General features: G+C 53.8%; 11 protein-coding genes across 11 annotated transcripts; 5 read left to right on the top strand and 6 right to left on the bottom strand.

Annotated features, from left to right (window-relative positions):
* Positions 1 to 33: 33 nt before the first annotated feature.
* Positions 34 to 956, bottom strand: P168DRAFT_282295 (DUF4112 domain-containing protein; the record flags this gene model as incomplete). Its single annotated transcript, XM_024835973.1, has 3 exons — positions 34 to 520; positions 596 to 810; positions 882 to 956. 3 exons carry the CDS (start codon positions 954 to 956, stop codon positions 34 to 36), a joined length of 777 nt encoding a protein of 258 aa, XP_024692166.1.
* A 913-nt stretch (positions 957 to 1869) lies between these two features.
* P168DRAFT_311180 (decapping enzyme complex catalytic subunit DCP2) lies at positions 1870 to 6302 on the top strand (the record flags this gene model as incomplete). The annotated part of the gene is made up of 4 exons (XM_024839469.1): positions 1870 to 1900; positions 1997 to 2013; positions 2047 to 4415; positions 4970 to 6302. The coding sequence occupies 4 exons, from the start codon at positions 1870 to 1872 to the stop codon at positions 6219 to 6221; spliced, it is 3669 nt and encodes a 1222-aa protein (XP_024692165.1). The 3' UTR covers positions 6222 to 6302.
* A 104-nt stretch (positions 6303 to 6406) lies between these two features.
* Positions 6407 to 7841, bottom strand: P168DRAFT_327630 (putative cell cycle control protein (Cwf23); the record flags this gene model as incomplete). The annotated part of the gene is made up of 1 exon (XM_024841260.1): positions 6407 to 7841. The coding sequence occupies exon 1, from the start codon at positions 7709 to 7711 to the stop codon at positions 6407 to 6409; it is 1305 nt and encodes a 434-aa protein (XP_024692164.1). The 5' UTR covers positions 7712 to 7841.
* A 382-nt stretch (positions 7842 to 8223) lies between these two features.
* Positions 8224 to 10311, top strand: P168DRAFT_327629 (uncharacterized protein). The gene is made up of 3 exons (XM_024841259.1): positions 8224 to 8355; positions 8414 to 8797; positions 8848 to 10311. The coding sequence occupies exons 1-3, from the start codon at positions 8265 to 8267 to the stop codon at positions 9909 to 9911; spliced, it is 1539 nt and encodes a 512-aa protein (XP_024692163.1). The 5' UTR covers positions 8224 to 8264; the 3' UTR covers positions 9912 to 10311.
* Positions 10312 to 10338: 27 nt separating this feature from the next.
* On the bottom strand, positions 10339 to 12222 carry P168DRAFT_269901 (integral membrane protein TmpA). Its single transcript, XM_024835173.1, has one exon. It carries the CDS (start codon positions 12174 to 12176, stop codon positions 10698 to 10700), a length of 1479 nt encoding a protein of 492 aa, XP_024692162.1. The 5' UTR covers positions 12177 to 12222; the 3' UTR covers positions 10339 to 10697.
* A 2145-nt stretch (positions 12223 to 14367) lies between these two features.
* On the top strand, positions 14368 to 16332 carry afeA (adenylate-forming enzyme AfeA; the record flags this gene model as incomplete). Its single annotated transcript, XM_024833547.1, has 3 exons — positions 14368 to 14616; positions 14737 to 15866; positions 15945 to 16332. 3 exons carry the CDS (start codon positions 14368 to 14370, stop codon positions 16330 to 16332), a joined length of 1767 nt encoding a protein of 588 aa, XP_024692161.1.
* A 2878-nt stretch (positions 16333 to 19210) lies between these two features.
* P168DRAFT_165640 (uncharacterized protein) lies at positions 19211 to 20668 on the bottom strand. The gene has a single exon (XM_024832866.1). The coding sequence runs from the start codon at positions 20410 to 20412 to the stop codon at positions 19372 to 19374; it is 1041 nt and encodes a 346-aa protein (XP_024692160.1). The 5' UTR covers positions 20413 to 20668; the 3' UTR covers positions 19211 to 19371.
* Positions 20669 to 20680: 12 nt separating this feature from the next.
* Positions 20681 to 22548, bottom strand: P168DRAFT_254056 (ferritin-like domain-containing protein). Its single transcript, XM_024834398.1, has 2 exons — positions 21897 to 22548; positions 20681 to 21841 (listed from the first exon to the last, which is right to left on the bottom strand). The coding sequence occupies exons 1-2, from the start codon at positions 22266 to 22268 to the stop codon at positions 20810 to 20812; spliced, it is 1404 nt and encodes a 467-aa protein (XP_024692159.1). The 5' UTR covers positions 22269 to 22548; the 3' UTR covers positions 20681 to 20809.
* A 204-nt stretch (positions 22549 to 22752) lies between these two features.
* Positions 22753 to 24118, top strand: P168DRAFT_327624 (SDR family NAD(P)-dependent oxidoreductase; the record flags this gene model as incomplete). The annotated part of the gene is made up of 2 exons (XM_024841258.1): positions 22753 to 23244; positions 23304 to 24118. Exons 1-2 carry the CDS (start codon positions 23172 to 23174, stop codon positions 24116 to 24118), a joined length of 888 nt encoding a protein of 295 aa, XP_024692158.1. The 5' UTR covers positions 22753 to 23171.
* Positions 24119 to 24128: 10 nt separating this feature from the next.
* Positions 24129 to 25516, bottom strand: P168DRAFT_269893 (isopenicillin N synthase family dioxygenase). The gene is made up of 2 exons (XM_024835172.1): positions 25297 to 25516; positions 24129 to 25212 (listed from the first exon to the last, which is right to left on the bottom strand). Exons 1-2 carry the CDS (start codon positions 25378 to 25380, stop codon positions 24223 to 24225), a joined length of 1074 nt encoding a protein of 357 aa, XP_024692157.1. The 5' UTR covers positions 25381 to 25516; the 3' UTR covers positions 24129 to 24222.
* A 292-nt stretch (positions 25517 to 25808) lies between these two features.
* On the top strand, positions 25809 to 27279 carry P168DRAFT_269889 (amidohydrolase family protein). Its single transcript, XM_024835171.1, has 2 exons — positions 25809 to 26871; positions 26966 to 27279. The coding sequence occupies exons 1-2, from the start codon at positions 25890 to 25892 to the stop codon at positions 27127 to 27129; spliced, it is 1146 nt and encodes a 381-aa protein (XP_024692156.1). The 5' UTR covers positions 25809 to 25889; the 3' UTR covers positions 27130 to 27279.
* Positions 27280 to 27538: the final 259 nt, after the last annotated feature.

Here is a 27538-nt window from a genome sequence, read left to right as displayed (position 1 = left end):
GGGTGGGCCGTCACATGTCACATCAATCATATGTCATCGCCTGGTTTTCCTGGCGTTGTCAGCGATTCCAGTTTCCACATCCTCTTCGCGATGAGTGGAACCCCCGAACCAACCTCGCTGTGGTTGACCCCTTGATGGCTGTCTCGCTGGGGCCGGTCTGGAAACATCTGCGCCCTGTGCTTGATCATAGCTAGGCGGGTCGTCCGAGGTGTTTGCATGATGCCTATCCCATTCATCCGGCAGACTTGGATCGACTTCCTCGCCTTGCCGCCGTTGTCGTTTGGCAATCGACTTGGCTCCCTTCTCTCGCAAGTGCTTTTCCAAGGCGATCGCGTTCCGGGTGTTGCATTTGTATATGGCGTCTGCGACATCTCCGACAAACGGAACCAGGCCGATCAGGAAGTCGATGATGACATTCACGAGCATCATCATTCGAAGACGCGACGGAAGCCCACCGTCGATGCCTTCGCAGCTCTTTACGACCATCATGGCCAAAGCGGTATCGGCGACATCGCCAGCACTGGCAGAAACACGGGAATTAGCGCCTGGAGCAACGGAAGGCTAGGACCGAGACCACTCCTGTAACTATACTCACAAAGGGATTAAAGCAATGACACTCCCCCAACCAAATCGTATACCGCACAGGTTGAACAGACAGTAGTCCAGTCTGTACGCACGTCGCTTCACCTTGGTGAGGACTTTCTGGTCATTCTCAGAGAGACCGGGCGGAATGGCCTTTGCTCGCTTCTGCTTCTTTTTGCCGAACGCGCGGTTCAACCGCGAAGCGGGGACTTCCTCAAAGTAGGGGTCCTGCGAAACATCAACACATGTGAGCCAATGAATAGAGTACTACCAAAATACGATAGTGTGCGACGACGTACCTCTGTTCCAAAATGGTTCTTTGCCGACTCGGCCAGTACTCTCTTGCCGACCAGCGAGACAAGTGCTCCAGACATGATCCTTTCGTAGATAATTCAAGAAAGGGGTTGCGTCCTTGAACCTAGGGTGTCCCTTGCAAAACTGTAGAACTAGGGAAAGGAAGACAATATATTCCTCTTGCACCGACTAGGGGGCGACTTTTTTTTTTTTTTTCAAAGTGAAGACCAGTACCCCGTACTCGTAGGCGCTGGCCCGTCTTTAAATAGCAGTGGAGGAACTATGAAATCTCGTTGGGCATGTGCTCGTGGGCCCGAATGAAAGGGTTTGACGCCGAAGTGTTATTGGCCTGTCTATTTTGAAAGGAAACTTGATTGAAAGAACCTGACGAGTAAAGAATAAAAAAAATAGACGCGGGAGAATAAATAGAAACGTCGCAGAGGATCATCTCCTCCTGTCCCATCTTCAGGGAACGACCAGATTCGAGCCGACGACGTCATTCCCTCTATTACATAAGGAAACCGGCCTGAGGCGATCAATTTCCTTTTTCGCGCCACATACATCAGCCACACCAGCACAGCCACGTCTGTGGCGTGACAGCTGGTGGCTCGGCATAACTGTCATTGGCCAGAGACGCCACAGCCATATCAGTCCAGCACACCTGACTGACGCCAGCTATGGATGCGACAACCTTTTGACTCCCAACCAACTCTCGGATGTTGAGACGATTCCGCCCCCTCAACTTTCCTTACACCTTCATTTTCTCGAGACAGTTGATCAGGCTGTGATCCACACCGACTTTTTCTTTCCCTCACGAGCAGTACGATTCAGGGCTGGCGTTTTGCCAAGCGCCCTCGGAGCTGCATCATCGTGCTGCCCCCCCCCCCCCCCCTCCTCGGATCTCCGGCTCTTGATCACCCTGCACGTTCGGCTCGAGAGAGCTTTATTATTATACGCGTGGCATTGTTGAAATGCTAGAGCATATTAGACAATATGACCGAAATAAATATGAAGTTAGAAGACTGTAAGTCCGGTCACCGTCTCCTATCTTGGAGTTCCCCAGAGTGGGTTCTACCACAATGGATAGTGGAGTGCTGACCAGGTGATCGGATGTCTATAGGGCTGGATGACTTGTGTGTCCGGTTTATCATTAACCTACCTCGCGAAGAGCTTGAATCTGTCGAGCGGATATGCTTTCAGGTTGAGGAGGCGCAATGGTTCTATGAAGATTTCATCCGGCCGCTTGACCCGGCTCTTCCCTCGCTTTCTTTGAAGGCCTTTGCCTTGCGCATTTTTCAGCATTGTCCGCTCATGTCACAATGGTCCCACTACCATCACATGACCGCGTTCTCGGAGTTCCTGGCTTACAAGACCCGTGTCCCGGTCCGTGGCGCGATCATGCTCAATCAGGAGATGGACGAAGTGGTGCTGGTGAAGGGCTGGAAGAAGGGGGCCAATTGGAGCTTTCCCCGCGGTAAGATCAATAAAGACGAGAAGGATCTTGACTGTGCCATTCGGGAGGTGTATGAGGAGACTGGGTACGACATCCATCAAGCGGGGCTGGTCAAGGACGATAAAGATGTCAAGTTCATCGAGATCACGATGAGAGAGCAACATATGAGGCTCTACGTCTTCCGCGATGTGCCCCGCGACGCATACTTCGAGCCCCGCACCCGGAAGGAGATTAGTAAAATCGAGTGGTACAAGCTTTCCGAGCTGCCTACTCTGAAACGGAGTAAGCAGCAGGACCAAGGAGTAGCGGTCGCCAACGCGAACAAGTTCTACATGGTCGCGCCCTTCATGCATCCGCTCAAGAAGTGGATTGCGCAGCAGAAGAAGCTGGATATGAAGAACCAGGTGGGTCCCAGGCAGGTTGTCCAGAGTGAAGGAGATATGTCAATGGACGAAGGCGGTTTTGGCGCCAACAGTCATTACGCAACGCCAAACCTACCGCGCACGGAATTGGCGGTTGGAAGTGACTTGCCTGAAGTTGCATCTTCGCAGGATGCCTCCGCTCATCTCAAGCGCCTGTTGAACATCAACAACATGATGAAAATGCAAGGACAGGCTCACCCAGCGGAGACGCCACAAGCATCCAACGCGGATCCCCTCAAATCGAATGCTCTTCTGGAGCTTCTACGGAGCGGATCCCAGGGCCCTACTCCAGAAAAGACCACGCCCAGGGAAGCCCCGATAGGGGCGCCACCCCCGCTTCAACCGGTTGCCCACCCTGGGCCCAATTTCTTTCCAGGGTTTCCGCAACAGCATCCCTTCCCTGGACAGTTTGTCAATCCAACCCCGCCGAAGGGTGCTTCCATGCCTCCCCTTCCACCTATGCATAGTATGAACCAGCATGCAATGGCACAAGGGTTCCCTGCGCAATCTCAGCAGATGCCTCCTTCCTACCCTCCTCAATCGCGTCCAGCACAGCCTTTCCATCCAGGCATGGTATCGACAGCCCCGTTTCCTCCACCCAACCCGGGGCCTGCCAGCCGCCCTTACCAGCGAACCGGGGATCCTGAGTTTTCGCAACCTCCTCGCCAGCTTTCCCAGGTTGAGGGCGCAGCTGTGCCCCCGGCCAACAATTTGCCGCCACCGAAACTCACCAGTCACTCACTGGCCCTCCTTAACGTGTTCAAGGATGAGGCGGCCAAGACTCCGAAGTCCTCCCACGCAACACTGGCGCCACAGACTGCGGATAAGACGCCGGCTAATGGACGTAGGTCGTCGCAACACCAGGACCAGTTGCTCAACCTGTTGAAAGGTTCTCCGTCCCGACCAGCACCCGTCGAGCTGCCAGGCCGACCGGTCTCTCCGGCTCAGCGACAGATCCTTCAACGGCCCCGTGGTGACGGGCAGGGAACGCAGAAAACCAGAGCTAGCTCCCGGACGACCCAGCCGAGCGGTACATGGACTGCAGCAACTGTTTCCGGGCCTTTGGATATCCCTCAATCTGCGGCCGGGACAAAGCCACCCCCCAAGCGAGCCCATAACGGACCCCATCGGAAGGCTGCCAAAGATCGACAGGCGCAGCCCCTCGCATCACCGATCACCATATTGCCTCGGCCTCAGTCTGCAAAGAAAGAGGCCCCGCCGGCCCAGGCACCAGCCCGGCCCCCGTCTCAACCGTCGCGGAACTCGTCCCAACCGCGATCTGCCCGCAAGCAGAGATCCCCGGAGGCACCGAAACCGTTCCAACCTCAGATCCTCCGCCGCACCGAGAACGCAGACAATATCCTGCCCATCCGGCCAAAAGAGGCCGTGAATCCTGAGAAGCAGGAGGAGCCGAAAGTTCCCAGTCCTCGACAGGAAACCGGCGCCCAGCCTTCCACCGCCTTTGACCGTCGGCCCAGTCAGACCACTACACAGAAGGAGACGCTTCTCTCTCTTTTCGGCAAACCGACGGGGTCTCCTGGCGTGTCGCCCTCGGGACAGCTTGACCTTCAAACATCCGTTTCTCAGCCTCCTGCACCCTCCTCCGTTGTCAGCCCGCTGTCCCCCTTCAACCTTCCTGCACGGACCATGGCCGACACCAGCCCGTCACCTGAGGCGGTCACCCAGATCTCGGAACCCAGCCGTGTTGCATCTCCGGATAATAAGGCGTTCCTGCTTGGGTTTTTGCAAGGCGTTGCCAAGAGCCACAATTGAGAGGGTTCATCGTTACTTGAGTCGTGATCTTCTGTAGATAACTGGAGTCGGGATAATTGCATATTACTATACTAGCGGGGAATAACCTGTTGTCTTTTAGCATTTCTTTCAATCATAAGTAGTTCATTATCGAGGTAGAGAATTGATTTTACAAGTATACACCTAGGTAGTTTCAATCAGTACACTCGTCAGTACATTGAATGACTTCGTAAACGAAGCAGCTGATTGGCGGATGTCAAGGTGGTATTCTGCCCCCATATACCGCCTGTTGGGTCATATGTCATCTCTGTCGAGCTATTCAGCTACTGATTCTCTACACTTTCTAGAAACCCCAACAACCCAATGCTCCTGAAATCATGATGCGATCCAGAACATCGACGCGCGCCGTGTGCGCCCACTGCTCAAGCCGCAGCCGGTTATTCTCGACAACCGCCCACCGGCAAAGCGACTCTCTTCCGCCTCCCCCGCCGGCCACCGGCTACGCTCGACTCACGAACCGGGGACTCATCTCCATAACTGGAGCCGACAGCACGACTTTCCTCCAGGGACTCATCACCCAGAACATGATGGTCGCCAATGACCCGAACCGCGCAATCCGTCACACGGGATCATATACCGCCTTCCTCAATTCCCACGGCCGCGTGTTGAACGACGCTTTCCTATACCCCCAGCCCAGAACCGATGACGCGCCTTCCGACGACCCCGCGTGGCTGATCGAGGTCGACAAGAACGAAGTCCCGAGTCTCCTGAAACATCTCAAGAAGCACAAGCTTCGCGCCAAGTTAAAGCTCCGTGCGCTCGACGACGGCGAACGCACCATCTGGTCCGCGTGGAAGAACCACGCTGAGCCCCGCTGGGCGGCATACAACCTCGAATCGCAGGCCTCGTCCCCCTTTTCACCAGATTCGTCTATCGCTGGATGTGTTGATACGCGGGCGCCTGGATTCGGATCCCGGCTTGTGACGCCAGGCGCGGAAGACCTCCGCGCTCACCTCGATGAGTCTAAAGTGGCGGGCGGGGAAGTGGACCTCGGTTCCTACACGGTGCGTCGCATGCTGCACGGTGTGGCGGAGGGCCAGTCCGAGATCCTCCGCGAGTCTGCCCTGCCGCTGGAGTGCAATATGGATATGATGCGGGCGGTGGACTTCCGGAAGGGCTGCTATGTTGGGCAGGAGCTGACGATCCGCACCCACCATACGGGCGTGGTTCGGAAGCGTATTCTGCCGGTGCAGCTGTATGATGGTGGTCTTGGCGATCTGGCGACCGACAGCCCGGTTTATGACCCCTCCACGAAGCTGGCTCTACCCCCGAGGGAGTTGAGTATCTCCAAGGCGGGCGGGCGCAGGGGTCGCAGTGCAGGGAAGTTCCTCAACGGCGTTGGGAATATCGGTCTCGCGCTGTGCAGACTGGAGATGATGACTGATATCTCGCTCACTGGCGAAGGGACCATGTTCAGCCCAGACCAAGAGTTCCAGGTATCGTGGACTGCATCGGAAGAGGGATCGACGGGTCCGCAACAGCCGGGGGAGGTGAAGTTGAAGGCGATTGTGCCGCCTTGGACGAAGGATTTCATCCTGTCCGGCGGGATGAAGAACACCAACAACCAGAGCCAGGCCGGCACGGAGGGTCATCGGGCCAGGGACTTCGTGGACCAGTTGGGGGAAGAAGAAGCGGAGCAACAACGACGACATGAATAAAGAGGTAGTATGTCAAGCATGTACATTGTCATAAAGGATCTATATTGTATAATAAATAGCAAAGTTAACGACGAGTATTTCAGCCGTGAGGGTATCTTAACAATCTATATAAACGTAGCAAATCAACAAAAGCATTCGAATCGACATTTAGCATAGTCGGATCATGAGAGAGGACTTCAAGCAAGCTAGCTCCGTGCTCCAGCAGCAGCAGCCTCCGCCGCATCAGCGGCTTCATCTTCTCTGCTGATCTGCTCCTCGAGCGCCTTGCGCTCCTTTTCCCGCTGCGCATTCTTCAGTCGCATCAGGGTCGCCTCCTCCAGACTTAAGCTGCTCGGACTGGCAGACCGGGAGTCCTGATCTGTGGGCTTGGAGCTTGCAGCAGCGGCGGCGGAAGAGAATGAAGCGAATGACGGGGCTTTTCCGGGCTTCTGCCCGGCCCCGTTCGACCCTGCTGACTTGAGACCTGGGAAATTGAAGCTCGGCTTGGGAGCTGACTGTGGGATAGGGTTTCGGTTTGTCTTCGCGGGAGAAGGGCTGCGTGTCTCTGCGGGGGTAGCCTCTGATGCCAGATCCGGCTGGTTACCAGATGCCCAGAAGACCGAGTTCACCACGGCCCAGTCGCTCTCCGCCTGGCGCCTTTTCTTCTCGCTATCCAGAACAGCAGTGTGGGCGCTGACTATGGACGCAAATACCACCACTCCCGTCGCGATCGTCTTCTTCTCCCGATTCTCCCCAATCCGCTGCCTCTTATCCTTGAGAAGCACCACGCTCTCGATCTTCCCAAACGGCTCAAACAGCTCCATCAAGCGATCCCGATCGAGATCCACCCCACGCCCCTCCCGCACCCAGCGCACCTTGACTGCGCGCTCCAGCTCCGGCACATTCGTGCCCCCCTCCCGCGACCTATCCACCCGCTGACTGCTCCTATCCGCGGCGCGCTGTGCCTCCTCCGCCTCACGCTGCGCAGCGCGTTCTTCCTCATCCACTTCCCGCTGCAACTTATCCGCCGCCTCCTGCCTCCTCCGCCGCCCATCCTGCGCAATGCGATCAATCTCCCTTTGCAGCTTCTCCTCCGCGTCATCATCAGCGGCGGCGGTCTCAGCCCCCATCCACGACCGCTTGACCCCGCGCTGCTGACCAGCACCCGGCACAGCGCCCGCGCGCTCCCTTGCCTCCAGATCCTCCCGCATCTTCCGCTTCGCAGCGTCCATCGTGTCCCGCTCGCGCTGCTTCCTCACGCGCGCCTCGCGCGCATTGTCGTACAGCTGGCGCACGGCGGGGTCCGAGAGTACATCGTAGGCGATTTGGAGGAGGTGGAACTTGTCGATGTCGGAGGCGGTCGGGTTGGCGATCTTGTCCGGGTGGTATTTGAGCGCTGTGCGGCGGTAGGCGCGTCGGATTTCGGTCTCTTGTACGCCAGGGGTGATGTCTAGGAGGGCGTAGAAGTCTTGGTTGGAGGCCGCGTGGGCCTTGAGGTCGTCGGTTGACATTGTGGGTTGGTGGGTGTGGGTGTTAGGTACGGTGAGGGGTATGGTTTGGTGGTTGGTGTTTGTAGGCCGGTGAGAATTGAGTTCTCATCCGACTGTGGGAGAGAGAGGTGTGGGAGAGAGAGGATCTTGAATGGCGTGGATAGAATGGATGTCAGATGAAGCTGAAGGCGGTGAGGTCGTTTTATTGGCAGCGATCAACAGTACCGCGCTAGTCCATATCGGGTAAATGGATGGAAAGCGGCCTCAGGCTTCTAGAACAGAGTGGACTATAAACATTTCGAAAATACTATGTCAGGAAGTGTTCGATATGGGATTGATTTTAGGATGAACATCCTTGTTTTTCTCTGATTGAAATAGTGGATATCATTCTAATTGTATTTAATAAAGTGGTGATGTCCGTGTTTAGGAACTATATATATTTGTATAGTTGTCTGTGAGAACAATACGGGAGGATGCCTAGTCCGATGTCAACACGTGCTCCCTCATTTCTCCTGTCAGCTGCTTTGCCCAAGGTTGTCTCTGAGCCTACTTCGTTTTCTATCGTAAATGGGTCATGAAGATGCAAGCCAACCTCCCCTCTCCTGCCCAGCTAGCCCTTGCCCTGGCAATCGTCAAGCAGAAGCCACCCCATCTGGATGTCAAGGGTAGACCAAGCGTCTTATGACCGAAGAATAGACACATGTGGCTAAACATCGTCTCTAGAATACATCCTCCAGATCCGCCAGCAAATCAAGAGCACGGCAGAAGCCGACGAAGTGTACACGCAGAAGAAATACTTCGACAGCGTATCCTTCTGGCAGCAGGCGTACGAGCGATCCGAAGCCGAACAAACCAAACTCCTCGACCGTATCTACGAATTGGAGCGTCGGAATGATGCCCTCCTGGCTAAAACGCAGGGACAGGACACGGCTGACGTAGAGAGAGCTGCGGACTCGACGAAGAGGAAAGGTGGTGCTGGGGATAAGAACGGCGGTGGTGGACAGATGGCAAGGAAGAAAACGAAGACACAGGGGCGTCTTTCTCAGATCGTCACCGTGCCGTCCTTTCCCGATTTATGTGGAAAGGAGCTCGAGTATCAGGAAGAAGGTGGGTCGGATATACTTCTCGTGGGTTCACTTGGGTGCTGACGGTGTTAGCTATGGGCCCGTTTATGCGACAGCTGTGCGCCCTGCAGAGAGTATTGAATAAGCGTCCTACTCGCTTGGATGTTATTCACGCTGTGGTGATGTTTTGCAAAGCGGCAGAAAGTGCTGTTATCGATGCAGTACAGGAACCTATTGCGGTGGCTCGTCCGGCCAAGAAGAAGGGTATACTCCAGACGAAGCCACCAGATGCCCTTGACACATTGCGGACGCTGGAGAACGCATTTGGCATCTTGACACAGGCATTGAAAAAGATAACTAGCTCTGAGAAAACGGCACGAGGATCAAGCCAAGTTCCGTTTGCCCTGGTGGAACTCTACGAAACCATCATGGGTGCGCTCGAACGTCGCTGCAGAGCGAAAGCGGAGAGCTCCATGACGCAAATCAAGACCAAGGCCAAATCCTCGAAACGAAGCCAAAAAACGAAGTCTGGGCCAAAAGTATCTCCTGCCACCCACGGCTATGGCGCCCTCCATGCAAATACTGAAGACGACATCTCTGCACGTCTTTCCTGTCTTCTTCACACACTGACCCTGTCGCTCGAGATTCCGGGACAGGAGCACCAAAGCATTCTCGAAGGATTTCTGTTCATCTTACTCGATCGAGTCGGAAAGGTTCTTAGTCTCTTTGTCTTCCAGGACTTACAACTGCGGCCTGATCTCCGGATCGATTCATCTAAACTGGCGCTTCCCAGGGGTCTGGAGATGGTTAACGAGATGACAATATGCGCAGCTCAGATGGAGGCAAGACAGCTGATTTGGGTTTTGGAGAGACTGTTAGCCATGCTGAATGAACACCCGGCAGCTATGACTTTGAGGTTGAAGGAGAGATTGCAGGGTACTCTTCTTCAAGGGGTGTTTGGCATCAACTCCGAGTGGCCGAGCCCACTGCAGCGCCCTGTTCGACCGGGTGATGACGAAAACAACACCCCAGCAGCTCATTGCCAGGTTCCTGATCAACCCGTCCCGGAGTGGTTTATTCAGGAGGTATGGAGACTTCTAGGATGGGAGATATTGACGAACAGCCGACCCAGAGACGAGGGGCAAAGCGCCGAGTAGTAAGACGGGCTACTTCCCCAGAGGTGAACCGAAAGATATTCCGTGGCAAGGATAGCCACACAAGGGGCTGTATAATTATTAATTGAACCCATCCAGGAGGTGACTATAAGCTATTTAATTATAGGGATGGATGGTGGGAGTGACAAGAGGGCACAAGGTGGGTTTCAACCATCATCCCTCGCATTTGTCAATATAATATTCCCCTTTCTGTAACAGCTCATCGTCCGTATTAATCCGGGCTCTGATAAACCTCTCCACATTGCACAAAGCCAGCCGTTCCTGATTACCCCTGACAATGTGACCCGGATTATCGATGTGATGCAAGCTCCCATCGGATGGCTATGTGAGGTATCTCATGCATATCGGAAGGATACGTACATACATACTACCACACAAACACGGATAGATCCACCATCTTTAATCTATTGCTGCTACTAAATTTATGGTATGTAATCTCCCAACGGCTGATATGGGTGGTTGTCAAGCGAGGGGAGGTATATATGGTTGAAAGTAAGGTAGGTGTAGGTAAGTGTAGGTAAGCGCGGTATATACAGTGAGAAGTTCTCCGTCCTCCCTCTCCCTTCCCCTCCCCCCTTTCTTCTTTCGTCTTCCTTCGTTACATCTCATCATCTTCTATACCCTCCAGGGGTATACCGTCGATTATAACCTCCTTGAACAAACGCCATTATAACCAAGAAAACAAACTGAAATGGGAATCAAAAGGAAATGTCAAAGACTCAAATCTGACCAAGACCTCCAGGAAACAGGTCAAAAGGGTGCAGGTTCTCATGAATCGAATATAGGACCAAATGCCGGCGTCCCCCGGGACTCCAACTCGTATACTACTGACTTGGTCACCCTTGGGTTGCTGATGACACAGACAGCTTCGGCATCGAATTCCTTCACGAGTTGTCGGATGATGGGCACCATATCGACGCGTCCCGACTGATTGGTCTCGATGATAACGGGGTTGGCGTCCAGACGGCGTACCAGGTTGAGGACTTCCTGTCCATAGGTCCTCAAGGGGGCTCGTGTCTGCCACACGACACGGAGATCTGGACGGTTATCGTCGCCCAGGAAGGAGAGACATGGACCGATGCCAGACCCCGTCGTGACAACTACCACACGTTTGAAGACTCGCATGGCATACGCAAAGCCATAGATAAGGACGCCTCGTTTCCAAAGGTGGGTGGGTTGGTCTTTGATGCAGGCTGACGTCCAGTCACCGGCTTTGGAAACGAGACAGGAGAAGGACTTGCCGTCGGGGTCTGGGAAGGTTGCGAACCCGTGCCAGTCCCGGAGAGGGTGTTTGGCTAGCTGGATGCCTTTCCCAAAGCTGGTGGTCGTGTGGTCCAGGTGCAACCTGATGGCGTGGGTTGAGAGGCGTTCGGGTCGGACTTTGACTTTCCGGAGCATCACCCATGGTTGCACAATGGCCACGACGGTAACCACTAAGAACCAGAAGGCAGGTAGTTTGACCAAGAATAGGCCGAAGGGTTCGTTGGCTGCTTGACTGGCTTCGTCCGCAAAGACCAGCAGCAGAACCACGAAGAGAGCAATGACCATCCATGCAGAGAATCGGTGGGTGAGCTCGAAGTAGTCGTGTTTGATGAACCGAAATGCAGGGTACGCAACAATAACAATGGCAAGCAGCAAGACGACTATGAGGTAGGCCAGGATCACAGGAGTCATCGAGATCGTGGATTGGCCCGTCGGAGGGGCCCAGTACTCCTTGGACATGAGGCCCAAGAAGCCCATGTACCAGACAACCGCGGCAATTCCGCAGCCACTATGCACTCCCCCATAGTGGTAGACTTTGGCTGCCACGCGGCGAATCCACAACGGCGCTCCTCGAGGAATCCAACAGACAGTGACAAATATGGCGTTCACCACGAGGGGCTGTCGTGCAAGACCACATGCAAGAACGTTAGCTGCGGCAGCATTTACCAGTGCCAACAGTTTCTGGTCGGTTGTCATGACTGCCACAAAGACGGCAACGTTGGCGATGAAGACTAAGCCGAAAAGCCGACGATATACATAAAGGACGGCATATCGGATGGAAGCACACCTCTTCTTCCTGCTGACCTGCGACTCGAGATCGATGCTATCGTCATCCCCATGCGGATATGCCTGTAGCTTCTCAGACAGGAATGGTGACTGGGGCTTCTCAACATCAGCCAATGTTGTATCACTAGGGATTCTCCTGCCGGATGCACATTTGGCAACCGGGGGAAGCGTCACGGCCGTTGGTTTAGAGTCTGACATGGTGGCCCAGACCGCTTGTTGAATGGAAAAGTGGTAGAAAAGTAAGTCAGAAGAAGGGAAACCCAGGGTCCAAGCCCAATGGACAAGAATCAGGGCATACAAAGACAGATGCGAAGGTTGGGTAATTCCAAATAAGCATAAATCACAACCAACTGGGCGAGTGGATGATTGGACCTGATTGCTATGAGGTACGTCTTGAATGGAGGGCACATGCGGCCTTTTGAGCCTTGTGCACGATGACATATAAAGCAGGGGCAATATTTCCCGAATAGTGGCAGTACATCAGATGCTTGCGTCTGTCTTCCTCGGCCCCCCCTTCCTCTTTCCATTTTCGTCTTCAACATCAGGCGACGACGTGTACGAACTACCTCGGTATCTTTCACCATCTTGTTTTCGAGATAGTTCGCCCCTCCATGATGGCTGAGGGCAATGACACTATAGTGGCGGGCCAGGATCCGCAGAACTAGTTCCACGAGGCGATTGCCAATGAGGAACCCGAGGCAGCTCAGTATCTCCCTTGCCTCAGCTCTCCACTGCCCCGAAGAGTGATATTAGCGAGCTAAGGAGGGGTGTCCAAGGAGGGGTGGTATCCCGTCCCCTGTTCTGGACTCCGTCCCCAGTGATAGCCCTTGCTCGATGGAGTCATTGAGAGAGTCAGGATGACCCAATGCGTGCATCCAAGTGGCTCACGCGGAATGACTGGGTTCTCTCGATCGACATTGGCAGCAGGATGTTCCCAAGTAAGACAAAGCGCTTACCACCAGGAATGCCTCAAGATCCACCGGACCCAGCGCCGAAAAAGAGATATGAATTTAATCACAATTACAGGGAAAAATTGAATTTAGGAAAAAAGAGGAAGGATGCGGGACAACCGGGGCAATCAGATGCAACAGAGTGGGTAGGATCTCGAGCACCGGTTGACAGGTTGGGAAACCACCCAACAGTTCCCTTTGCAGAATGCACAGATGCCTTGCTTTTTTCCAAAGAAAAAAAGGCTGATCAACTTGCAGAGGGGGCGCTGTGTCTATCATGGTGAACTATTGATTCCAGACACAATGGTGGCTCAGAGAGACCGCCACGAGTTTATGGATACAGTTTACCCACAGGGCGGGGTTCAGCACGCCTGCGTTCGCCCTCCCAAGGGGAAGATTGTCCCGTCAATAATGGCCTTATGCACGCATTTCTGGGATTCTAATTAGAAGACGTCAGCCAGACGGGTTTCCAGTGGGTACCGCCATGCATCGCACGGCGCACGAGCCGTGGATTAATAGGTTCTTTTTCCTTTCCCGGTTTCGCGGCGTTCGACAGCCCCTGGGGGCGCATCAGGTTCGCGTCAACGCTAGCTCGGTTCTCAAGACAAGGAAAACTCGTGCAGTAGGTTCAGCTGCATGGGGGGAACGGTGCTGTAGACCGACGGGGTGGTCTCAATGACAGGCTGACTTGTCCACTAGACGACGCGTGCGGGTCCTGGGAGAGACAAGTTTGGGCTGAATCCAGCCCAACATTGGTTTAAGTTATGGAGAAAGGTGATCATGGACCTAGCTTCGTCTGCATGACTGGACTGTGCTTCCGGTACGTTTGTTTTCTTGTTTTTTCTTTTTTTCCCCTTTTGTACGGCTTAATAACCATGATAGACCGGACGACCCACTCGGCTGAGATCTGAATTGGGGCTTAGGTTACCTCGGTGAATGGCATTCGCAACTGGTCCCTGTGGGTCAGGGAGGAGGATCACCAGCCCGATCTGAGCGGAGACTTGGGTCTTGTCGGGATTTGCGCCACACCCTAAGTATTCCAAATCATCGATAGTCGACTTTTTCGATGACACTGGGAAAATGGAATTTCTAATCCCCTAGGAGGTGACCAATCCTTCCCACCCCCCTTCAATCTCCTCCATCATGACAAAAAGTCGCGTTTCTCGTCACCAGATGGTGGGTATATCTATCACACGGGGTGCCCGGTATTTGGGCGATTCAATCCCTTGTTTTCCGTGAGAAAATCTTCTGGTTTCTTGAATTGTGGTGTTTTCTACTACATTCTCCCTAAACCTTCCCATTGTCGGCACTCTTTGTGGACTTTGCTCAGTCGGTTTCTCGATAATACTTTGTTTTTTTGTTGTCATTTATCACCGTTGTGGTTATTCTTTCTTATACCCCCCTCACGTCTTCCCTTTTGAACAAGTTACCCATCTACAATGGGCCTCTGGGAATCTTCCTTAGCGTGCCCTAACCCGGGCGACAGTCCATACACCGACTTATTGTCGTTTGCTTTCCAAGGTCCCGTCGAGTACGATCAATCACGCCCATTGTTCATCGATGCCGAAAACCCCTCGCGTTCGCTCAATGCGAGTCAGTTCCGGCTGCTGGTGCGAACTTTGATTGCCGGGTTGAAGGCCCATCATGTGCAGCGCGGTGATTGTGTGCTGGTCCACTTGGGGAATAATGTAAGCCCCTGATTGCTGCATCCCCTTCACCGTATCTTCCCATTGCCCCTCCCTGGTCTGGTTTTGATCCGAGTTGTTTCCCCTCGTTTGGGTTGCTGATGATTCGAATTTGCTGGCCAGATCATATACCCCGCATTGTTTTTCAGCATTATCGGGGCCGGCGGCGTGTTCATGGGATCCAATGCGCGCAGCCAACCGCAGGAATTAGATCATATCCTGACGCTGGCGGAGCCCAAGCTGATCATCACCTCGCCCGATGCGCTCTCCACGGTTCTGGATGTGTCCGCCGATCATGGTATGCTCCCTAATCAGGTGTGCGTGCTGGATGATGTAGCCACCGATCACATCGCACACTTGGTCCTGGGCGGCTCCCTGCCGAGCTATGGCCCCGTCAACGGGCCCTACATGCCGGACAGCGGGGTCGGCTGCCATCTGAATCTCGCCCACCTTCTCGGGTACGGGGAGAATGACTGGGTTGCCTTCGACGACGAGGCAATTGCCACGTCGACACCGGCCGCCCTGTTCTCGACGAGCGGGACGGGTGGTCTGCCTAAGGCAGCAATCCTGTCGCACCACGCCATTGTCTCCCACAACCGGAGCATCCACTACGAGGTGCCCTACGAGGTCAGTCGGCTGATGTCGCTGCCCATGTTTCACCTGTTCGGGGCGCTGTGGACGCACATCTTCCCGGTGCGCTACGGGCAACCCCTGTTCGTGCTGCCGCGGTTCGACACGGCGCAGTATCTGGCAGCGATATACCACTACCAGATCACCGAGGCGTACATGGTGCCAGCGATGATCCACACGCTCAACCGGAGCGTGTTGCCGGTGGCCGACTACCTGGGGTCGCTCCGGTACGTCGGAGTGGCCGGGGCGCCCATTGATGGGGCGTCGATACAGCGATTCAACCAGTTTCTGGGCGAGTCGGCGCTCGCGTCGCAGCTCTGGGGTATGACGGAGGTAGGAGTGATCTTCCAGAATCGGTACGGGGAGCGGGGGCATCCTGGGAGCATTGGCCGGCGACTACCAGGATACGAGGTGCGGCTGGTCGGGCAGGATGGCAATCTCGTGGAGGGGGAGAATAGCCCCGGGGAGCTCTATGTCCGAGGAGCGGGGCTCCTGATGGGCTACAAGGGCCGGAACGACGCCAAGGACGCGCACGGGTGGTTTCGAACGGGGGATGTGGCGTACTTGAATAATGGGCTGTACTATATTGTGGGGCGGACCAAGGAGTTGATCAAAGTACGAGGGTGTGTTTTCTCCTTTTTCTTTTCTTTTGTACCCCTCTTTCTACTTTCTTCCTATCTTTATACTAACATGGATATCAGATGGCAAGTCGCACCGGCGGAGCTGGAGGCAGTACTGTTGAAGCACCCTGGGATTGAAGATGCCGCCGTAACTGGGGTGACGTCTAAGGATGGCAGCACGGAGGTGCCACGAGCGTTCGTGGTGCGGACGCGGGGGGTGACCGGGGCGCGACTGACGGCGGAGGAGGTGTACCTGTTCTCGCGCCGCCAGCTGGCGAGCTACAAGGCGCTCGACGGGGGTATCATCTTCGTGGAGGAGATTCCTCGGACGGCGAGTGGCAAGATCCAGCGGTTCAAACTGTCGCAGATGAACACGTACCGGGAGATAGTGAGCTCGCTATTGGCGCGATTCAAGGGGGCGGGATTACAGACGCTGGGGTTGATGCATAAGGGACGAATCAGCGTGTGATTTTTTATCTATTGATGAGGTATTTAGTAATTTGTTGAGGGTTTTCTGGCGTTGTATCTGGAGGTATTATTTATTTATCTATATATATTGTTTTATTTTAGTTATCTCTTTCTATTTTTCCTCTCTCAACATATTCAAATATCTATTGATTTATATTGATCCATGTCTAAATTTGAGTTTGCCTTCCCTGTCGACCAGACCCAAACTATCGACTCAATGCATGGTCTCCCAGGGTAGTGGTTGGATCAAGTAGTGTCCCCACCCACTACACTAGACCAGGGAGTGCGCACGAACAGTTCACTACTACTACTCCTACTAACACTAAGTAGTAAGTAGTAAAGCCCAGTCAGTAGTGATTACCCTTGCATGGACATGGCCGGTGGGTACGTATGTAGTATGCAGTATGTAGTATGTATGAGATCAGACCTCCATACCTGACCAGGATCGGATGGATCGGTGGGAGGAAAGACGTTGGGACCGTTTTGGGCGCTGCGCCGCTGATCGGATTGTTTGCTTGCTTTTGGGATCTGGTTTTGTTGGATTGCAGGTTGGGTTGGGGTTTTTTTTTGTTGGATGTGGAGGATGGGATGGGATGGGATGGGATGGGATGGGATGGGATGGGATGGGATGGGATGGGATGGGGTTGGGTAGGTGCCTTGTCCTTAGGATTCTTTGGCTTGGGTATTATGGTGGGTTAGAAGGGAAGGTGTATTGTTGGTAGATAGTAGATACTAGTAGACTAGTCGTAGGTGGTTGAGCCGGAGGGATATATTGAGGAAGAATAATGTATTCATAACTATGCCCGAATTCCAGCCCTTCATTGTATCATTGATTGATAATCAATGATTATCTGTATGTAATAGAAGTGTCAGTCGTGCACATCAATCAATCAATTAAGTAAATAAATCAAGTCAGTAAATCAAGGATCTCCAACTATAAGCTCTAAACCAGTAGCCTGAGGCTAGTAGTAGCCTAGTAGCCTTGTAGCCTCAGGCGAGGGATGTCCTGTTTGGGACTAGCGCGGGGATATGGTTCATCAGCCACGAACTGGATCGACGTGGCGCAGTCTTCATTCATTCAGCTGTTGAGTGGACTTGCACCGCCACTTTGTTGCTTTTTTCCTGGCTGGAGATGGTGATTGTTACTTGTCTTTCATTATATTTGATAATGATGTAGTATATCATATCACGCTATTTGTCAGTGGGTCTATGCAGTGTCTTATCGACCAGAATCGACATGATAAATTGGTCATACTTCCTTCTACCTCGTATAAATCTATATGCGGGAGAATAAATTCGAGGTCAGCAGGTTAACCACTATCAAACTATCAGCACTCTAACAATCTACCCCTCAATCCTGTCAATCATTCCTTCAGCCGATCTTACCTGTCATGCTCATTCCTGCCTACCTAGTTATTGTTAGGGCTCCTTTCCTTTGGACGAGTCTAGTCCGGTTTAGGAAATTTGGAGAAATGGATATGCTGAAAGTTAGAGATCCACTTGTATGACTATGACCCGGGTGGGATCCTGGGTGGGATCATGTCGATCTTTCTAAATACCCCTCTTTGGTTCCCCTCATGATGGTAGAACGCTATTGAAGTTTGTTATACTTGTGTCTTTGGTCTCTGCGTCATGGAGGGGTTGGTTGTTACTTGGTTGTATACCGAGTCTCTATCTATCTGTCGATCAAGGATACCCCACTTGTATAGATAGTCTGTGAATAAAATGTGACAGGGTGATAGACGCTTTCAACAATAATATCAATAATCAATAAGAACAATCTATAGTCCCCGAATCCGATATCAACCGTAGTGGCATCGCCACCCATGTGACATGGTCTAGTCCAGTCTATCATCCATATATCATATATCATAAATAGGTACCGGATAGTACGTGTCTACCTACCTGTATAGTAAAGCATGGACCCTATAATATAACGTACTATAACAATAACCAACCAAATACTCCGTACAAACAAACCAATATCCTACATCCATCCAACGCGCACGTCCCACCTGGTGATGGTGACATCTGGTAGACGAATCTCAAACGGTCCGGACGGCAGCCGACATCAGCAGCAGGGATGTCGAGACCCCATAAATAGATAATGAAGACAATGGAAGCGAAGGGTAAGCACTATCTGCTACAATGGTCTTATCCTTGTTTGTTGTTACATGCGGATATCTGTATACTGCGTACTGGTACTGCTTACTTGGGTATTGTTAGCCGAGGGACTTGTCTATGATTAGGTTGGTGGTGGTGTGTATGAGGGGGAGGTAGTTAGGTAGGTAGGAGGGAGTAGACACCAGTAGGAAAATGCAGTGGTGGTAACTAAGTAATTGGGTAACTAAGGATAGGTAGGTGTTGCCGCGACGGGCGCGCAATATCTATCTATGTACCTATCTATACTCATGGGTTAAACAATAGCATTACTACCAATAACAAAAAGTCAAGAAGAAAAGAATGAGGTATGCACGTTTGTCAACTCCCAACAGATCAAAATCAACAACACAACCTAAAAGCCTGTTCGCTACCTCCCTCCCTACCTCCCTTCCTCCCTCCCTATCTACGTGCATACCCACATATCAATATACCAGGTCCACCCCCTGAAGAAACCCCAGCCCATATCCAAACCCCAGTTCCGACGAGTAATCTGCAGCGTGGTCGAGACTGTTACTCATGCAGTATGTACGTGTCGTACGGTGTATGTGTACAGTAGCTATGCAGCTGTGGGTATGCGTCTGTTGTAAGATGGTATGTCTTGCATATCCATCTACATGTGGGGGATTGAAACAATTGAGAAATCAAGAGGTGGTCATTGGTTAGATACGGCCAGTGCGTAGACTGCAGACGCAGACGTTGTGGCCGTCAACGCTGTGGCAACGATCGAGAGCGATCGAATCTACGGAGGATATCTGCTGTGCGACGTCGATTTGAGTAACGTTTTACGGCTAGGGTCAGGGTATGTCAGGGTCAGGGTTCAAGGATAATGTGATGTGGGTGTCTTTTGAGCTGGGGATCCCAGCTGCAGTGGTCTGTTTCATCCTGACACCGGCTGCCAACAAATCCATTCATCCATCCATTCAACCGTCCAATCCAGACGAAAAAACAAACCCCGTACAATGCAATAGAAGAGAAAAATGAGAAACAAATCAAACAATCCCATACCCCCTCCACCAAACCCCCACACCAACGGCCCCAACGCTCCCAAAACGGTTGCCCCCACTGGCATCTCCAGTATACACCACACCCAGATGGTGCCGATGGCCGGCGCGCGCTTCATCACGGCGTAGTATGGGTCTTCGTTAGTGATGGTCATCAGCTTCACCCCGAGGGCAATAGCAACCGGCAAGAAGACGACCGTCCGCCACGTCGGCGGGAAGAGCAGTTTGCGCAGAAACGAGAGAGATAACTTGTCGTTGGACCACGGGATTAGCGAGACGGGTTCGGGCTTGTGGGGCCAGACCCGCGCGAAAGACACGATGTGGCCGTGGGCGAGATGGATGAGGAGCGTTAATATGGGGAAGGTGAGGAAGGCGGATTCGCGGAGGAGTTCGTCTAGTGCGATGCTTTCTGCGTATTGGTGCGCTGCTAGGTAGCTGAGTGTGAGGTGGAGGGTTGTGAGCGGGAGCGAGAGGAGCATTGTGTCGATTAGGGGGGGGATGGGGTGGTCGGTTGTTTCTTTTTGATTGTTGCTGTTATCGTCGTCTTCGTTGTCTTCATCATCGCCGGATGAATATGATGCATTGTCGTCGTTGTCGTCGTCGTCAGAGTGTGATCCCTCATCAGACGATATCTCCTCCACAAACCCCCCAGACTGCGTCCTCGACATCTTCCCCGTCACAGGATCAATCGTCACGAACTGCGTCCCCGGCACAGACGCGGCGGACGTGTTCGCGCGGTGCAGCAGCTCGCTCTGCCTCTCAGCGATAATGTCCACTAGCTTTTTGCCCTGCGATATGGATGAGCCCTGTGGGGGTCTGGCCATTGGGATCGACGATGGGTCGAACGCGTTGCTGTCGCTGCTGGACGAGGCTGCGGCTGCTGCGCGGCGTTGTTTTCGGTTTTTGGGGGCGTCCATGTTGAGTGATTATTTGACTTATGTCGATTTGGTGATATGGGAGATTGGGTGGAGAGATTGGGGAGCTTGATCGGTGTGGTGGTTGATTGTTGATGAGCTTAAGCTTGCTTAGCTTTCGGGATTTCGGAGGGATCCGATCCATCACCGCCCGGATTTAAGCGGGGTTAGCGTACAGTGACATCTGATAGGCGGTTGAACTATACTACACTATATACTGTATACCTAGGTGTGAATACTAAATATAAACAAGGTGAATGATATTGACGATCGATGTTGCAGTATTAGTACTAATTTTGTTGTACAAATTGATCTCAACAAAACTAAAACAATGTTCCTACACCATACCCATACCCATACCTACTCTCCTCAGAACCTCCCCCTACCTACTAGAGTATCCCTAACCAGCTTGGTAAAGAGCGGGCCCAGCAACTACATGCTCGTTAATCATAGTGATATTAAACGGGGTGACAGTCGGATTCGAGTCCGTAATCGCAATGAACATCGTCCCGTTGATAGCAGGGTCACCCGCATACGTATCCAAATTCGGCTGCACCGTCTTGCCCTGTCGTCCCGTGGTTCCGGACAGCGTCAACCGAGTGTAGGTCACGTTCAGCTGCGTCACCCACGCCACGTAACGGGGCGCCCCCGCCAAAGTCGACGTGAGGTAGCTGTTGTTCGGGCCGACTGGTTTCCCTGGGGCTTCCCACGAGAGCTGGATCTCTCGGCCGGGGTACGAGAGCGGGATGGTGCGGTTGCGGGTGATGCCTGGCTGGCAGCTGGAGCCGACGGCCGTGGAGGTGAGGCAGGATTGCGAGCCGCCCACGCCGGTGTTGTTTAGGACGTTCGTGCCGCCGGTGATCGTCTCGTTTGTTGCTGCGCCGCCGTTGATTCGCGTCGGGTTTGGCTGATCTGGGATGGACAGCGCTGGGAAGTTCTGCCATGCTAGGCGGGTTTGGCCCTCTGGGCAGGAACTGATGTACGGCGCCAGTAGGGTCCATGCCCAGGACTGGGGGATCCCGACTTCGAACCACACGGGCATTGGGAAGAGGCCCTGGAACTGCCGGAAGATCATCTGCTGCCGCGCTTCGGTCGTGATCGCCAGCGTTAGGAGGCTGGCGGCCTCGCGTGAGTCCAGGTGGGGGAGAAACCCGTAGACGCCGGACTCGCCGAAGCGCGTGAGCTTCTGGCAGAAGTCAAAGAATTCTTGGACTGTGGTGTACGGGTAGTTGTAGGTGCACTGCCGAGGGGCTTTGGCGCCCAGGATGTTGGTGAGCATTGTGGCATGGCCGACCTCTTGCTCTGCCATGAACTGGATCAGGAAGCGATCCTCCGCGGTCAGCCCGGCTGCCTTGAAGTCCTCTACGGAGAACCGCGCCAGGCCGTCGTGGAAGAGATCGAGCTCGACATATTCCTGGTACAGTCCCAGGGCCTAGTCATTGCTTTAGCACAGAACTCGAGGTTGGGAGAGGGGGTGTGACGCGCACCAGTGATTCGTAGTCAAAGTCGCTCTTTGCGTTGTAGACCGGTGCATTCCCGCCAGTCCCCAAGCCTCCGCCGGGTACATAGGGCGCCGGCTCCGGCTGATGAAGACGTCCATCGCTGGGGTATGTCGTCGCCGCAGGAAGGGCAGCCAGGGTGGGAATTCCTGTCCCGATGGAGCTGGCATTCAGCGCGCCTGTCACCGTCGGGGTCCCGTTGAAGGGGGTGTGGATCGCGGAGGACGAGATGTTCACGACGGGAGGCACATAGGACGAGGCCACTGGGGTGGCTTGGGCCATCACCCTCCTGGGAACGGCCGTCACCACAGGCAGACCTGCTAGGGTGAGGACCGGCAAGTAGTACATTATCCAAGTCATGTTGGGCACTTTCACTCAGTCAAGTATCGGTATAGGGTGAAGATCTAGGAGGACCGGCATGGCCGGGGCTGAAGTACATATAGCATCCGGGAACCACGGAGGGCGACATCCTGACGCAACTCATTTTCTCATCGACTAGCTCTTGTCATAGAGAGTAGCGAGAGTTTCAAGCCATTCCACGCGAGGCTTGTCATGATTGTTAGGAGGTCGATGGTGGAACCGGGCCACAGACGAGCATGATAGGTCTATGCGATGAGCCACCATAGTCAACCATTTTTCATTTCACATCTGGCATGAATATAGGTCAGACTCGCATCGTAGCAACTGTACGACGTCATCGAGAGACTACCAGCATTGCATTGGTTCTCGAGACGTATATAGCAACCACCGCAAGGCGGACGATGCATCAAGTTCGGAACGCGTCGATCAATCAGGTAGTCGTCTACACCGAAGTAACCGTAGAACCCACCAGTTCCTGCTCCAGGAACAGATAACATAACAGGAGCACACAAATTAGATCGTTTACCACAAGGAATGCAATCGAGGCGTTGAAAACAGCCAGAGAAGAGCCCAAATCAATGACGTTGATGGCGTTGACCGGCAAGGAACGTCGTCATGGAATAATCCATGCTGTCAGGACTTTATAACAATATTGAAATAGTAGATATTGATATGAAATGAATTTCCGCGGACCTGAAACGAAGGTGGAAGATATTGGCGAGGCGAAGGAAAGTAGTCGAAGTGGAAGCGAAGATATCCCCGCATATCCACGGGACCCACCGCGGGGAATGGGCACGCCATAGAATGGGGAATGTTGTCAATCCACCCCATTATTAATGTTACATTCCTCATCCATCGTACTCTCCCTGCATCCGTCACCTGCCTCTCATCAACTCAACAACCATGTCCAACCTCCAAATCCCCAATCTCTTCTCCGTCCAAGGACTCGTCGTCGTCATCACCGGCGGAGGAAGCGGTGCCTCTCCTTCCCACTTCCCACTTATGTATACCAAAACAGAAGCTAACTCACGACAGGACTCGGCCGCACAGCCGCCCACGCCCTCACAGAGAATGGAGCCGCCAAAGTATTCATCCTCGGCCGACGCATCGAAGCCCTGCACGAAACCGCCAAGCAGGCCCCCCAGACGATCATTCCCGTCCAAGCGGACATCACATCCAAAGAGTCGCTGACGGCAGCGTACGAGACGATCGCCGCGCAGACCACGCACGTCGACCTCCTCTTCGCCAACAGCGGCACGATCGGCCCGCGGGCGACCCCGCCCACGCCGCCGGCGACGCTCGCCGACCTGCGCGAGCAGCTGTGGGCCATCGACCCGCAGGAGTTCACCCGCACGTTCGACATCAACGTCACGGGCTCGTACTACACCGTGCTGGCGTTCTTGCCGCTGCTCGAGGCGGCGAATAAGCGGCGCCCGGCACCTATCAAGAACCGCGTGTCGGCGCCGACGGCGCAGGTGGTCATTACGAGCTCCATTGCCGGGTTTATCCGGAAGGTGCCGTTTAGCGTGTCGTATAACTTGTCCAAGTCGACGGTGAATCAGCTGGTGAAGGTGTTGGCGACTACGCTGGCACCGTTTGATATCCGGGTGAATGGGATCGCGCCGGGCTTGTATCGGTCGGATATGTCGGCGGGGAATTTCCCGGAGGATGATAAGGGGGTGTCGGATGGGTCGTTTAGTCGGGAGATGATCCCGTTGACTCGGGCTGGTGGGGAGGAGGACTTTGCGTCGTTGATTCTGTGGTTGGCCGGTCCGTCCGGGGCGTACTTGAATGGGAATATCACGGTGACGGACGGGGGACGGATGGCTATGCAGCCGAATACTTATTAGAGATAGATCTATAAAGCTGAGCTAGGTCGATTTGATTGGACTATTCTTGCTATGGAAAGAAGTGCGCTGGTGGCTGGTATATAGAGAATGTACGGGTCCACGGATTAGATCGTCGCCTGCAACCGCTGGACCAGGTAGTCACCGGTCAGAATGCCCGGGTACTTGGCCGGGCGCAGCGACTCGCCCGCCTCGTAGGTGCCCGGCAACGCCTCGATCCACCGGTTGTGGTTGGGGTTGCAGAAGTACGCGATACTGTAGCGATCAGGGTACACGTCGGGCTGCTCCGCAGCGTCCCCACCGGTGGAGATCAGCGGGGGTTCGACGACCCGGTGGCGCGTGCTCTTGATCAGATCGTTGGACCACCGTGCCAGCAGATCCCCCGCATTGACCACGACCGTGTCGGGCATGGGCGTCACGTCGACGAAGGTGCCGTGGGGACTGCGCACCTGCAGACCGCCGCGACGGTCCTGGAAGAGCAGGGTGATGGAGCCGTAGTCGCTGTGTTCGGCGGCGCGCACCTGGGAGGGATTTGACTTAAAGACCTGGCGGCTGACTTCGGGATAGTGCAGCAGACGAAGGTTGTTGTCGCCGGCGTCGACAAAGGAGTCGAAGTGATGCTCGGGCAGGTTCATGCCGAGGGCGATGGCACGCATGACCTCGGTGTGGAGGGCCTTGCAGTTGTCGAAGAAACCGAGCATGGTCTCCTTGAAGCGGCGGCCGTCGTCGTCGAGATGGTCGGGCCAACGGTTTGGCATGCCGTCGACACCCTCGCGACCGATCTCCATGGTCTCTTTGAGGTCCGGGGGGACTCCCTGGGTCTTCTCGGTCTGGTCCGGGGTGTTGAGCTTCTCTTGACCCGTTTTCACGTAACCGCGGTTCGCCTGTGGGGTGGTCCAGCCGAGCCCGTCCTTTTGATCCTGGGGGCGGGCAAAAAAGTGGGCCGATGAGTCGAACACGCGGGTGACGACCGATGGGGCGATGCCATGGTCTTTGAGGTAGAGGAATCCGGAGCCCTTGAAGGCGTTGATGACGGAGATGGCGACCGCATGACGCTCGGCTGGGGTGCCATGGAGAAAGGGTGCGAAGTCGATGATCTGGTTACAGGTCAATTGAAAGATGTACAGAGTAGTCGGGGTACATATCAAGCAGGGTCTCTATTATAGAGCCGGGATACCAACCGGGATGACCAGGTCGTCTTTCTCCACGGCCGTGACGGCGGGACGGCACTCTTGCTGGGGATTGCCTTCCATGGGGACTATCATATTGTATTCGATGGGTGGTGGTAAGTGGAAGTAAGAAGGGAGTATGTAGACTAATGATTTGAGGGGGAGAAGACAGAAAGAGAGAGAGAGAGAGAGGAGGGAAGTGGAGAGTGGGGAGAAGGAAGAGAGAGAAGAGGAGAAAAGGGGATATCGATATACACACTATCCTAGACTATACTATACCTACTATACCACACTGTGTACTACAGACTCTACTATAGATAAAGGATCTGATATGATCGATATGATCCTTTATCACCTCGTATCCGATAACTTATCATGATCATTATCTCTCTATCTAATCGGTTATCCTGATTATCTCCCAAGCGGGGTTTGGCTTCATTGTATGCAATGAAACATCAACCCCGCTTCTCTCTTCCCCTCTTCTTCTCGCTTCTTCACGGTTGTCTTTTGAATTGACTTTCTAACCTACTTCTATATCTACTTTCTCCTACTGTCTACCTACCACTGTTGTCACCCCCTCTCAAATCATCAATTACCTCTACAAAATGCCTCCCATCGTCGACATCCACACCCATGTCTACCCCCCAGCCTACATGGCCATGTTGCGCTCTCGTCGCACAGTGCCCTACGTCCATGACCCAGCACCCAGCAAAGACGGGGATACCACTCCCCGACTCATCATTCTCGCCTCCGACGATGACCCATCCATCCCCATAGACCAACGCGGCCGTCCAGTCGACTCCTCCTACTCCGACATCAACGTCAAGCTCTCCTTCATGCGCCGCCACGGCATAACAACAAGCGTCATCTCCCTCGCCAACCCCTGGCTCGACTTCCTTGAACCAGCCGACGCCCAACCCTGGGCCGAGCGCATCAACAACGACCTCGAAGCAACCTGTGCCCAATCCAACACTGACACCTCCAGTACTAAATCCCTTTACGCCTTCGGCACCCTCCCCCTAACAGCCCCCACCCCCTCCGCAATCGTCGCCGAAATCCACCGCCTCAAGACCCTCCCCCACCTCCGCGGTGTCATCATGGGCACCTCCGGCCTCGGCAAGGGTCTCGACGACCCCGCCCTGGACCCCATCTGGTCCGCCCTCCAAGAAACCAACACCCTCGTCTTCCTGCACCCGCACTACGGCCTCCCAGAGGAAGCCTACGGTGCGAACGGCGCCGCCGCCATCTCCCGCTCCGGCCACGTCATGCCGCTTGCACTAGGGTTCCCGCTGGAAACGACCATCGCTGTCACGCGCATGCTCCTCGCTGGTGCGTTCGACCGGTTCCCGAAGTTGACGCTGCTGCTGGCGCATTCGGGCGGCACGTTGCCGTTCTTGGCCGGGCGGATCGAGAGCTGTATTCATCATGAGAGGAAGTATGTTGGCGCGGATGGGAGTGTCGTCGATGGGCCGAGGAGGAGTGTTTGGGATGTGTTGAAGACGAATATCTATCTGGATGCTGTGGTTTATGGGGTGCCTGCGTTGAGGGCTGCTGTTGGGGCGTCTGGTGCGGATCGGTTGATGTTTGGTTTGTCTCCCTCTCTTTCTCTCTTTTGACTCTCTTCTCCCGAGAGTACCATTTTATACCCAAAGAAAGAAGAGAAATACTGACAAATAATAAGGAACCGACCACCCCTTCTTCCCCCCTCTCGACGAAACAGAACCCAACCCCGAATGGCCCAGCGTGACGACCAACTACGACGCGATCAAGGAGGCATTCGGCGACGATAAGACGGCGGATGCGGTGTTGGGTGGGAATGCGGTTCGTGTACTGGATTTGAAGTAGATTCTTTCTGTCTGTTTGTGTCTTTCGGTGGAGTATCCCTGTGTGGGCTGTGTATATTGGGTTCTGTGGGTGGTAAGTGAGCAAGTATCCTACTATCAAAATAGGAAACGAACGAAAAGAAAAGAAAGAAAGGTGAATGCTATATCTGGTTCTGCTTCTGCTGTCTCAAACAAATGTTTATGTAGGCGTAGATGCAGATTAGATTAGATTAGATGTAGATATTGTAATGGAGCTCAAAACGGCCCTGTCCTTACTACCGATGTTATACATACATCATTATGCTTGTTGCTCAAGGTATTGTAGTTTTGCTTGTCCTTACCATGGTACGATATCCAGGGTAAATCGTATCCTTATCCTTATAAGTAGGTAGTTAGAGATAACCTGATAATCAATAGGTACAACCTGTATG

Source organism: Aspergillus campestris (genome assembly GCF_002847485.1).
Source record: "Aspergillus campestris IBT 28561 chromosome Unknown P168scaffold_7, whole genome shotgun sequence".
Classification (NCBI taxonomy): domain Eukaryota; kingdom Fungi; phylum Ascomycota; class Eurotiomycetes; order Eurotiales; family Aspergillaceae; genus Aspergillus; species Aspergillus campestris.
This window is presented reverse-complemented; position numbering and strand designations above follow the sequence as displayed.

Excerpts from the sequence above, each read along its gene's own strand:
- P168DRAFT_327629 (XM_024841259.1), top strand. The coding sequence starts at position 8,265 with ATGAAGATGCAAGCCAACCTCCCCTCTCCTGCCCAGCTAGCCCTTGCC. Across the intron at positions 8,356-8,413 it reads ACCCCATCTGGATGTCAAGG|AATACATCCTCCAGATCCGC; the intron begins GTAGACCAAGCG and ends CATCGTCTCTAG. Across the intron at positions 8,798-8,847 it reads GCTCGAGTATCAGGAAGAAG|CTATGGGCCCGTTTATGCGA; the intron begins GTGGGTCGGATA and ends TGACGGTGTTAG.
- P168DRAFT_269901 (XM_024835173.1), bottom strand. The coding sequence starts at position 12,176 with ATGTCAGACTCTAAACCAACGGCCGTGACGCTTCCCCCGGTTGCCAAA.
- P168DRAFT_165640 (XM_024832866.1), bottom strand. The coding sequence starts at position 20,412 with ATGGACGCCCCCAAAAACCGAAAACAACGCCGCGCAGCAGCCGCAGCC.
- P168DRAFT_254056 (XM_024834398.1), bottom strand. The coding sequence starts at position 22,268 with ATGACTTGGATAATGTACTACTTGCCGGTCCTCACCCTAGCAGGTCTG. Across the intron at positions 21,842-21,896 it reads ACTTTGACTACGAATCACTG|GCCCTGGGACTGTACCAGGA; the intron begins GTGCGCGTCACA and ends AGCAATGACTAG.
- P168DRAFT_269893 (XM_024835172.1), bottom strand. The coding sequence starts at position 25,380 with ATGATAGTCCCCATGGAAGGCAATCCCCAGCAAGAGTGCCGTCCCGCC. Across the intron at positions 25,213-25,296 it reads AAGACGACCTGGTCATCCCG|ATCATCGACTTCGCACCCTT; the intron begins GTTGGTATCCCG and ends ACCTGTAACCAG.
- P168DRAFT_269889 (XM_024835171.1), top strand. The coding sequence starts at position 25,890 with ATGCCTCCCATCGTCGACATCCACACCCATGTCTACCCCCCAGCCTAC. Across the intron at positions 26,872-26,965 it reads TGCGGATCGGTTGATGTTTG|GAACCGACCACCCCTTCTTC; the intron begins GTTTGTCTCCCT and ends ACAAATAATAAG.